Source organism: Neoarius graeffei, chromosome 25 (assembly GCF_027579695.1).
Source record: "Neoarius graeffei isolate fNeoGra1 chromosome 25, fNeoGra1.pri, whole genome shotgun sequence".
Taxonomy (NCBI): domain Eukaryota; kingdom Metazoa; phylum Chordata; class Actinopteri; order Siluriformes; family Ariidae; genus Neoarius; species Neoarius graeffei.
The window spans coordinates 59,112,817-59,125,314 of NC_083593.1; the positions used below are offsets into that span (position 1 = coordinate 59,112,817).

Sequence of the window (12,498 nt, forward strand, 5' to 3'; positions counted from 1 at the left end):
CGAGGTCACAAAGGACCCCAGGGTAACTTCTAAGCAACTGAAGGCCTCTCTCACATTGGCTAATGTTAATGTTCATGAGTCCACCATCAGGAGAACACTGAACAACAAATGGTGTGCATGGCAGGGTTGCAAGGAGAAAGCCACTGCTCTACAAAAAGAACATTGCTACTCATCTGTCCATCCATTCATCCATCTTCTACCGCTTATCTGGATCCGGGTCGCGGGGGTAAGCAGCCTAAGCAGAGCAGCCCAGACTTCCCTCTCCTTGGCCACCTCCACCAGCTCTTCTGGGGGAATACTGAGGCATTCCCAGGGCAGCAGAGAGATGTAATCTCTCCAGCGTGTCCTGGGTCTGCCCTGGGGTCTCCTCCCGGTGGGGTATGCCCAGAAAACCTCCTTTGGGAGGCATCCAGGGGGCATTCTAACAAGGTGCCCGAACCACCTCAACTGACTCCTTTCAACATGGAGGAGCAACGATTCTACTCTGAGTCTCTCCTGAATGATCAAGCTTCTCAACCTGTCTCTAAGGGAGAGCCCAGCCACCCTGCAGAGAAAACTCACTCATTTCTACCGCTTGTATCCGCAATCCCATTCTTTTGGTCACTACCCACAGTTCGTGACCATAGGCAAGAGTGGGAACGTAGATGGACCAGTAAATTGAGAGCTTTGCCTTTTGGCTCAGCTCTCTCTTTACCACAACAGACCGGTTTAGCATCCACATCACTGCTGATGCTGCCCCGATCTGTCTGCCCAACTCCCGCTCCCCTTTACCCTCACTCGTGAACAAAACCCCAAGATACTTAAATTCCTCCACTTTAGGTAGCAACTCCCCCCGGACCCGGAGTAGGCACTCCGCCCGTTTCCGGCTGAGCGCCATGGCCATGAACTTGGAGGTGCTGATCCTCATTCCAGCCACTTCGCACTCAGCTGCAAACCATCCCAGTGCATGCTGCAAGTCACAGATTGATGAAGCCAACAGGACCACATCATCCACAAAAAGCAGAGACGTGATCCTGCTGCCACCAAACCGGACATCCTCCGCCCTGTGGCTGCACCTAGAAATTCTGTCCATAAAAGTTATGAACAGAACTGGTGACAAAGGGCAGCCCTGGTGGAGTCCCATATGCGCCGGGAATGAATCCGACTTACCGCCGGCAATGCGAACCAAACTCCTGCTCCAGTCATACTGGGTCCGAATGGCCCGCAGTAGCAGGCCCTGAACCCCATACTCCTGAAGCACCCCCCACAGGGCACCACGAGGGACACAGTCGTAAGCCTTCTCCAGGTCCACAAAACACATGTAGACCGGTTGGGCAAACTCCCACGCACCCTCCAGTACCCTTGCAAGGGTAAAGAGCTAGTCCAGTGTTCCAAGACCAGGAGGAAAACCGCATTGTTCCTCCTGAATCCGAGGTTCAGCTATTGATTCTATAACCAGGCAGGGTTGCAAGGAGAAAGCCACTGCTCTACAAAAAGAACATTGCTGCTCGTCTGCAGTTTGCTAAAGATCACGAGGACAAGCCAGAAGGCTACTGGAAAAATGTTTTGTAGACGGATGAGACCAAAATAGAACTTTTTGGTTTAAATGAGAAGCGTTATGTTTGGAGAAAGGAAAACACTGCATTCCAGCATAAGAACCTTATCCCATCTGTGAAACATGGTGGTGGTAGTATCATGGTTTGGGCCTGTTTTGCTGCATCTGGGCCAGGACGGCTTGCCATCATTGATGGAACAATGAATTCTGAATTATACCAGCGAATTCTAAAGGAAAATGTCAGGACATCTGTCCATGAACTGAATCTCAAGAGAAGGTGGGTCATGCAGCAAGACAACGACCCTAAGCACACAAGTCGTTCTACCAAAGAATGGTTAAAGAAGAATAAAGTGAATGTTTTGGAATGGCCAAGTCAAAGTCCTGACCTTAATCCAATGGAAATGTTGTGGAAGGACCTGAAGCGAGCAGTTCATGTGAGGAAACCCACCAACATCCCAGAGTTGAAGCTGTTCTGTACGGAGGAACGGGCTAAAATTCCTCCAAGCCGGTGTGCAGGACTGATCAACAGTTACCGCAAACGTTTAGTTGCAGTTATTGCTGCACAAGGGGGTCACACCAGATACTGAAAGCAAAGGGTCACATACTTTTGCCACTCACAGATATGTAATATTGGATCATTTTCCTCAATAAATAAATGACCAAGTATAATATTTTTGTCTCATTTGTTTAACGGGGTTCTCTTTATCTACTTTTAGGACTTGTGTGAAAATCTGATGATGTTTTGGGTCATATTTATGCAGAAATATAAAAAATTCTAAAGGGTTCACAAACTTTCAAGCACCACTGTAAGTAAACCAAGACTTCCAGTCCTCATGAGTGCACAGCTGTTATTCTCTCTCTCTTGCTTTCTCTCTCTCTCACACACACACACACACACACACACACACGTGTTAATTGTTGTACTGACGTGTCGTCATCGTCTATGTTTTGGCGGGGCTCCACAGCACTGCCTCCCCCCTGAATGGACTCCAGAGCCGTGGAGTAGAGCACTTTTTGTCCTCCCTGTCGCTTGCTGTCTCCTCGTCCTCCCCTGTTCCTTAGCTTCACGTCCAGCACGTGGATTCCCAACAGCAGGCTGTAGTCCATGATCTTAAAACTCTCCAGCACCTGTTCAGGACATTCAGCATAAAACAGACACTGACATATGAGAGACTGTGCCACGGGGGACGAAAACCCAGTTCCAATTTCAAAACATACTGCACCAAGCACTGTTTCACTGTTAATGCTCACGATACCTCACACGCTCATCTTGATATAACGACAACAAATCAAGTATAGGACCACTCCTAAATATGACCACCAGGGTGAGATTTGTTTTCTTTTTTTATTTAATTTAGCGAAAAGGTTTCACTTTTAATATAATTAATAAAAATTCATAAAAACCAAAGGTTTGATGCCAAAGGCTTGGGGTGGTGTGGGTGTGGGGTGGTGGGGGTGTCATGGCCAGCGAATGTCTCCACATGACGCTGATCCTGGGGGAACATGTGACCGGTTCACATTCCACCTGTACTTATAATTAATCTCTCTCACACTAAACACACAGATAATCAGATGATCAAACCCAGTTCTCTTAAATCTACACAGTTCCTGTGATGGTTTTCCAGGATGTCAGGTTAACACGTGCGTGTTTGTGAGTTGACAGGACTGACCCGACAGTCTCGCTGCAGCGTCTTCATCAGTGCGTTGTACGTGTCCGTGTCAAAGTAAAGCCCGTCCATGTGCATGTCCTGGAAGTCCAGATCTTTGAAGGTGGGCGAGGACTTGGTGCGTTCTTTACGTGAGGCTCTGCGTTTGTACGTGGAACCCTTCAGGTCGTATTTGTAGTGCATGTTTACAGAGCGAGGCAGAACGTTGTTCATCACCACCAGCCTAATATTCAGTCCTCCACACTGAACACAGTAAAGACCATAAAATTTAGGCAGCAGCGTCCTCGGGTTCTGGTTCAGGTTCTGCAAAACACACACAGAGGAAATTTTATTATGGGTAAAAATTGTGTATTATTTACAGCAGAGGTGTAAATATACTCAAAGTAATAATTGCATCTCCACAATCTCACTGTGAAACTAACCCCATCTGAATAGGACTTTACTGTTTAATATTTACAGTGAAAACCACATGTCCAGACTCCCACTAAAATATTTTCCGACACTGCTCCAGGTGTGGAAACGAGCTCTTATAAATTCCAGAAGTTTTCTGCAGAGGAAGCCATTAGTTCCTGCTGGTGAATTGTTTCCGTTTCATCACGGCAGTGTGACTGTTCTGTTCCTCACCATGTAATAACCAGGAAGTAGCTTCTGCAGAAACTCCGCCTCTTTGTGCTGCACAGTTTTGATGATAAACTCATCGTCACTGGTGACGTAAAACCACGAGCTGCTGGCCCCCGGGTTCGACAGCTCGATCAGGGGCTCGTTACACATGGAATACTGTAGGAAAGATCAGAGAACAGACAGATAACTAAAATATTCCACAGCAATAACGTTTAATAAACATTAACATGATAAATCACTGATGCACTGCTGATCCCAGATCATCTCACAAGTCACTCATTAGAGCTGAGGGTTAAATAAAAACTCACCAGATAGTCATCAGGTTTGATCCCAAACAGTTCTCTGAAATACCGGAAGGCCAGCGGGGCATAGATTTTAAAGCGGAAGTCTGGGTAGTGATGCCCCGGGGTCAGGTTACTGCCTTCACTAACAGTGAAAAACAAAGTTTCACTCACACACAGTTTTATTACTGTTGAAATTTAGCAAAGGTGAATCAGGTTGTGTTTTATCAGACAAAATATAGTCAGGTGCAAAAAAGTTTGTATCCCCTCAGAATAAAATGAAGACGACCACAAAAAATTATTTATACATTACTTCATTATCAATGTAACAGCAATACTGTATGTGAGGATATCAATAGTGGAAAAATAAAAAACAGTTTAAAAGGTTGCTTCATTTCTGTGATAATCTTTATGGTCACTCTTTACCTTTATAACTGCCTCCAACCTCCATCACACCTCTGACCGAGAGGCTCACACTAAAACTTTTTCCTTTTTATTTTGCATTACGCTTCATTTTTACTTTTTCTGCTTTGTGAATATGTTTTCCTGTTTCTATTACAAAAACGCAGAGTAGGCAACGTTTTCCTTCCTTTAACTTGAAAATTTTTTATTTCTTGTTTTATTAATTTTAGGATTGATGGCAGAGCTAATACAATTTTTTAGCAGCTTTAAATAATATACTTAATAAAGGCAATTATGACTCAGCCTAACCCAATATTCCTCTGGAGAACTTCATTTAAGGCATGTTATTATACAGGGTGTTTAAAAAATTTGATATTTCACAACCTAATAACTTTGCCAATTCTTGTTCAATTGACCTCACATTTTAACAGCACATGTGGAAACGGGTTAAAATTTTTTGTTTTTATTTTTTAGGTATAGAAATGCCACTCACTGGAAAAGAACAAGACTGCAGTGTGCATTTGAGAGAATTCTCTAAAAATGCACCAACTGCAATGCAGATTTGGACACGGCACAAAAAGTTCAAAGAGGAAGGCTGTCTGTGTCTCAGGCGACGCGCATCTTGAAAATTTGTGAAATCGTTCCTGGAATCCACATACCTTTGAATTTCTCATTCAAATTTTGAGGAATAAATCTTACAGTATATTGCTCAACATTAAACCTGTTCAGTTTCATTTGCCTAGACTATGTAGTTTCTGGGATAGTTACATCTCAAATAATACCAAGTTTTTTGAAAACACCCTGAATTCTCTTTACACCACAACGCTGCGGAGTTCTGCACTCTGATTGGTCAGAGGATATTGACTAATTCTCTATAACAGCAGCTCTGACAGTAGAGCAGCTGCAGATTACAGCTTTGTTTATAATTACTGCTTTCATTCTAATACATGAGAGAGCCCAGGGGCACCCATGGCCTGAAGGTTAGAGAGAAGCAGCCTTGGGCCCAAAGGGTCGGTGGTTCAATTCCTGGGACTGGCAGCAAAAATATGAGAGGAGCTGAGTGAACGAACAGCACTTTCCCCTCTGTATCATGGTTGAAGTGCCCTTGAGCAAGGCACCTAACCCCCACCTGCTCACCGCTCTGTGAGTGAGCAAGTGTGTGTTTCACTGCTTCAGATGGGTTAAATGCAGAGGAGACGTTTCACTGTGCTTGAGTGTACATGTACATTTCTTATTCATTATCGTTTCCATAGTAACAGCTCATTGGCAGGGGCTGTATAGCAGATGCTCCATGTAAATGGATTTGAAAGAAAAGTGCAAATCACTAATTTGGTGAAGTTTTCTGTAATTTAGTTAACATTTCTGGAAGGAGTCTCCAGCGTCAGTGCTTTGTAACAATCAGAGGTAAAGCTGGAACTTTAAGTTCTCCAACATCTTCAGTACCTGGGAAAAAAGACACTCTCCACCACATAAAAGTCCTGCATGAGAACATCTCGGTCCGGTTTGGAGGTCAGGTTCCCCACTGTGTAGGCGATGCCCAGCTGAATGGCTCCTTTTACTGCCTCGGCTGTGGGCTGAAATCAAACGCACAGTAATAAGAGCAAGAGAGGATTCTGTCTGTGTGATTCAGGCCATACTGAGCAACACAGGAAGTGGACATGACCACGTGAAGCAATAAAGATAAAAGTCATATCAGCAACACAAACACTGCAAGCAGGAAACAAAAAGACAGAATATAAACGTCTACTCAGACTTTTCTAAGACATGACATGCGCATGTCTGTAATTCACAGTGTGTTGTAATGTGTTTATGAAGTGAGAACTGTAGAGTCATGAACAGTAAAACTGAGCTACATTTAATTATCTAGCACCTACACTTAGTCTGAAAAACTGTGGAGGAAGTTCAATTAATACAGAAACACACAGGCACCAAGGACATGGCAGCGTCTTCTCATGAGCCAGCATCTGTGACCACACCCCATCACTGAACATACACGTGAAGTCTGAGCAACACTGCATGATGTACAGTACCCGTCAAAAGTTTCGACACACCTTCTAATGCAATGCTTTTTTTAATTAATAAAAATAAAGAAGAGTCATTTCCTGTATTAAAGTAATGATGGATGCCGTTTCTCTTTACTCAGTTGTTCGGTTCTTGACATAATATGGATTACTACAGTTGTGGAATCGGGCTATTTACTATATTTTTATTATTTACTGTTTGATCTCAAACGCATTAAGAATGCAAGAAACTCGTCCACTAATGACCTTTTGACGAGACACACCTGTTAACTGAAAAGTATTCCAGGTGACTCCCTCATGAAGCTGGTTAAGAGAATGACAATAGTGTACAAAGCGTCATCAAGGGAAGCGCTGAAGAATCTAAAATATCAAACATCTTTTTAACACGCAATCCCAGACATGTTCCATTTCACAGGTTTGATGTCTTCAGTTTTGTTCTACAGCGTAGAGAATAATCAAAATACAGAACAACCTGTGAATGAGTAGAATAGAGGTGTACAAACTTTTGACTGGTACTAAACAATGATTATACCACATGACTGTTTGCACTGTATGATACCTTCACCATGGCAATGCCTTTTAATGCACCAACCTTTCCTTCCTTTAAATCAAAACCATAATCCTCAAACCTGTACAGTGGAAACATGCAAGTGCGCCGAGATGCGAACGTGCGAGTATGCTAAGACGTACAGTACATGCGAGTATGCCAAGATGAACCACTGCTGTTCTCCAGAAGACGACTGTAATCTCTGCTGGAGTGTCTGTGTGGGAAAATAAAGTTCTCTGGATATCAATACAGTCTTCCTGTTCACACACACCACAGGAAAAGACCGGTACGGTCGCATAACAGAGCAAGGAATCAGGTTTACAGCTTGAGGAATGCAGAAATAAAATCTGTTTAAATCCCCAAAGTTCCCAGAGCACAAATGCCACATTATCCTCTCAGCACTCAGGGAGAAAACACACCGAGGTCTGATATAACAAGCTGTAAAAGCGGGAAGAACAGTGAACTGCGAATCACATGCACTAATCCTACATCCTGCTGAAGAATGCTTGCTTTTATAACCTCAAGACTGGACGTTACATAGTTATGTTCCACAACAGGGATCTGTTTTAGACCCACGATTATTCTTCCATCATATTCAAGAATTTATAAACATAATTTATATCTGTAGATTAGAACTTCTGCACAGTTCCTCAGTTTGGCCCAATTCAGCAACACAGATAAAACAAACTGAAAGACAAAGACATCAAAGTCAAGATGAACAGAACAGTCCTTCTCCTAAATGGTGATAAAACAAACACTGATGTTTGCAGTGAGGTTACTGAATTCATCAGATGCTACGGTTAAACTACATGAGAGCTCAGTTTACTTTATATGTTGGTTTATTTACAGCCCCAATTCCATAAAAGTTGGGATGCTGTCTAAAACATAAATAAAAACAGAATGTGATGATTTGCAAATCATGGAAACCCTATATTTCATTGAAAATAGGATAAAGACAACACATCAAATGTTGAAACTGAGAAAATTTATTGGGGTTTTTTGGAAAAATATTTACTCATTTTGAATTTGATGTCAGCAACACGTTTCAGAAAAGTTGGGACAAGGCCAACAAAAAACTGAAAAAAGTGTAAATGCCAAAAAAAAAAAAAATTTGGTTAATTGGCAACAGGTCAATGACATAACTGGGGATTAAAAGAGCATCTTAGAAAGGCGGAGTCTCTCAGAAGTAAAGATGGGGCGGGGTTCACCACTCTATGAAAGACCGCATGGGCAAACAGTACAACAATTTAAGAATAACGTTCCTCAATGTAAAACTGCAAAGAATTTGTGGATCACGTCATCTATGGTCCATAATATCATTAAAGGATTGAGAGAATCTGGAGAAATCTCTGTATGCGAGAGACAAGGCTGAAAACTGACATTGGATGCCTGTGATCTTCAGGCCTTTAGGAGACACTGCATTAAAAGCAGACACGTGTCTGTAGTGGAAATCACTGTATGGGCTCAGGAACACTTCAGAAAACCATCGTCTGTGAAAACACTTCATTACTGCATCCACAAATGCAAGTTAAAACCAGATATAAACAATATCCAGAAACCCCGCCCCCTTCTCTGGGCCCGAGCTCTTTTACGATGGACTGAGGGGAAGTGGAAAACTGTGCCGAGGTCTGACGAATCAAAAGTAGAAATTCTTTTTAGAAATCATGGACACCACGTCCTCCAGACTAAAGAGGAGAGGAACCATCCGGCGTGTTATCAGTGCACAGCTCAAAACCCAGCATCTGTGATGGTATGAGGGGGCGTTAGTGCACATGACATGGGGAGCTTGTACATCTGGGAAGGCATCATTAATGCTGAATGATATAAAGACGTTTCAGAGCAATATGCTGCCATCCAGACAAAATCTTTTTCAGGGAAGGCCTTCCTTCTTTCAGCAGGATAACGCCAAACCGCTTTCTGCACATATTACAGCTGCATGGCTCCATAGTTAAAAAAAAAAAGAATCCAGGTGCTAAACTGGCCTGCTGCAGTCCAGACCTGTCTCCCATTTAAAACATTTGCCGCATTATGAAGCGTAAAATACGACAAAGGAGACCCCGAACTGTTGAGCAACTGAAACTGTATATCAGGCAAGAATGGGACAACATTTCTCTTTCAAAACTACAGCAATTGGTCTCCTCAGTTCCTAAATGTTTACAGAGTGTTGATAAAAGTAGATGTGATGCAACACAGTGGTAAACATGCCCCTGTTCAAACTTTTCTGAAACGTGTTGCCGACATCAAATTCAAAAATGAGCATATATTTTTCAAAAAACAAAATTTCTCAGTTTCATCATTTGATATGTTGTCTTTGTACTCATCTCATTATCTGTAGCCGCTTTATCCTGTTCTACAGGGTCGCAGGCGAGCTGGATCCTATCCCAGCTGACTACGGGTGAAAGGCGGGGTTCACCCTGGACAAGTCGCCAGGTCATCACAGGGCTGACACATAGACACAGACAACCATTCACACTCACATTCACACCTACGCTCAATTTAGAGTCACCAGTTAACCTAACCTGCATGTCTTTGGACTGTGGGGGAAACCGGAGCACCCGGAGGAAACCCACGCGGACACGGGGAGAACATGCAAACTCCGCACAGAAAGGCCCTCGCCGGCCACGGGGCTCGAACCCAGACCTTCTTGCTGTGAGGCGACAGCGCTAACCACTACACCACCGTGCCGCTCCGTCTTTGTACTATTTTCAATAAAATATAGGGTTTCCATGATTTGCAAATTATCACATTCTGTTTTTTAATTTACATTTTACACAGTGTCCCAACTTTTCTGGAATTGGAGTTGTACTTCCTGTGTGAGTAAGATCTCGAACCCTGTGCATTATCATCTAAGAAGCAGCCAGAATGTGAAGCATGTTTTTATCCTGCTGTATGATCACCAGGAACAGAGTCTCTTCATGCTACACCAGGGCTTTTTAAAGTGTGGGGCGCGCCCCCCCTGGGGGGGCGCCAGAGTTCTTCGGGGGGGGGGGGGGGGGGGGGGGCGCACAACGTGAGGAAAAATAAACCAGAATAAGTTACTATTGCAGACATTTAGCGAACTTCAGCTAGCCTTTACCAGAGACAAAATGGATCGATTTTTAGTACCTAAAGCTACAGTGAGTGAGGAGACAGAGTCTGGGCCAAGCAAAAAAACAGAGCCTCCAGGATGTTGCGATTTGCAACTTCAACGCAAATTCAACCAATCCCCGCGAATTCAGGGCGGTGTTGCAATTATATCCAATCACCGCAACCTTCCCGCAAATTTGACCAATCGTTGGCGTCGTCTTGAGGTGACGTCGACAAACTACCTTCCGCCTTACTTCCGGATGTCTATGTTCAAGAGAAGCAGCATGCGCGCAGTGTTGCCAGATTGGGCGGTTTCAAGTGCATTTTGGCGGGTTTTGAACATATTTTGGGCTGGAAAACGTCAGCAGTATCTGGCAACACTGCATGTGCAAGTCAGTGTTTCTGTAGGCTTAAATTCTGTTACTGAAAGTGTGTGATGTTTACAGTGAAGGACTGTGCGCACTTTACATTATTTTTTTACTTAATACAAGAAATTAATGGATGCCAACATTTTTGCCAAAATGGTATTTTATTTTCCATTGTTTAGGCAGCTTCAGCATCATACTGTGAGATTCTGTTCAAATTGTTTTTTTCTTCTCTGAAGCCTGAGCCATTTATTTTATTAGTTTATAATTATTGTTTAATTTAGTCTTCAGGAGAGACTGCCTGCACACAGTACTAGTATTAATAGTTTTTTTTCTTACATGAAAGCTGAGGCATTTATATTATATTTTAAGGTAACTTCATGTTGTGCTGTGAGGTTCTCTGCACTTTAACTTTAGAACCAACAGGTGCATTTGGATAAGTAAAGCCTATTTTTCTGCATTGTTGTAGTCCTGGTCATCTTTTATATTGGTAAAGTTGTTTATAGGACCATTTCTCAGTGTCTTTGTTTTTTTAATCAATAGTTTTTCAGTAATAACTTAATATTTAACATATCACTCAATTTTAATCACAAAAAGAGAAAATCGTAACAATTTCTCGCAACTTTCACTTCCTCCCACAATGTAATCGCAACAAAAACCTAAAAAACACCGCAACTTTCATCGCAATTTTTTGGAAAACCCCCGCAACATCAGACATTTTAGCCCGCAACAATCACAAAAAAGGCCCACGAAATCCTGGGGGGACTGGAAAAAGAAGGAAGTATGACCACGATTATTTGAAGTTTGGATTTTCATGGACTGGATCTGAAGATGCTCCACTGCCACAGTGTGTTGTCTGCCAAGAGGTGCTCGCTAACGATGATATGAGATGTTTAAAATGTGTAAAACAAGATGTTTTAAAAAGCACAGATGTTTAAAATGTGAAAAAGAAAAAAATATATAAATGTGTACAACAACCATTTTTTAAAAATACGAATGGAACATTAAGTATAGCAACAACAAAAATTGTAAGGGGGGCGCTGTTGTTTATTTGCTCTCCGAGGGGGGCGGACTCTCCCACACTTTGAAAACCCCTGTGCTACACTAATGTGTGCTCACTTCCACACTGACTATAAAGTCCTGCTCATGATGTTTAAAACTTGGAATGGTTTCATCTCCGGCGTCTCTGTGGAAGCTCACGGTTTTATAGAACGTCTCTGTGTGCTGGAGCTTTACAGTTTCCTTTCACTGGAACTAAGAGGCCAAACCTGTTCCAGCACGACAATGCTCCTGTTCCATGCACACGTGGTGTGCGAAGGTTGGAGTGAAGAACTCGAGTGTCCTGCACAGAGCCCTGACTGAACTCAACCCCACTGAACACCGACTGCACCCCAGACCTCCTCACCCGACACCAGTGCCTGATCTCACTAATGAACACAAATCCCCACAGCCATGCCCAAAAATCTAGTGGAGGGCCTTCCCAGAAGAGTGAAACTTATAACAGTAAAGGGGAATAAATCTGGAACGGGAGGTTCAAACAAATATAAACCATCCTGAGCGCTTCCTGCAGCTCACACACGACCACTGATGGATTGTGATGATGCTCCTGATTGATGAGATACAAAAGTGTTTGCCCTATAGTCTGGAGATAATGATTTAAAATCCCCACAATGCCTTTCGTGGCCAAGAGTCGAAGACAGCAAAATGGTCCCTGCTCTCTGGGTGGGAGGGGCATGCTTTCGCTCACCTGTCAATCACAACAACACTAGCCAATTGTGGAAGGATGTGGAAGAGGGTAGATAGCGCTTTCCTCGGAGTGCGTTACACTGTCCTGCAGCATCATGTGAGGAAGCCATGGCCTAATGGTTAGAGAAGCAACTTTGGGACCAAAAGGTTGCTGGTTCGATTTCCTAGATCAACAGGACTGGCTGAAATACCCTTGAGCAAGGCACCTAACGCCCACCGGCTCCCAGCGTAACGTGTTGCTCTGGGTA

At 43.2% G+C, this 12,498-nt stretch overlaps 1 protein-coding gene across 2 annotated transcripts in view; it reads right to left on the bottom strand.

Moving 5' to 3' along the window:
• Positions 1-12,498, bottom strand: part of pip5k1ba (phosphatidylinositol-4-phosphate 5-kinase, type I, beta a) — a 30,818-nt gene that overhangs the window by 9,191 nt on the left and 9,129 nt on the right. For both annotated transcript variants that reach the window (XM_060909136.1, XM_060909135.1), the window contains exons 4-8: positions 5,949-6,079; positions 4,131-4,248; positions 3,826-3,978; positions 3,205-3,504; positions 2,463-2,662 (exon numbers count right to left, since the gene is read on the bottom strand). In XM_060909136.1, the coding sequence (XP_060765119.1) occupies positions 2,463-2,662; positions 3,205-3,504; positions 3,826-3,978; positions 4,131-4,248; positions 5,949-6,079 (902 nt within the window). The remainder of the gene's footprint in view (positions 1-2,462; positions 2,663-3,204; positions 3,505-3,825; positions 3,979-4,130; positions 4,249-5,948; positions 6,080-12,498) is intronic.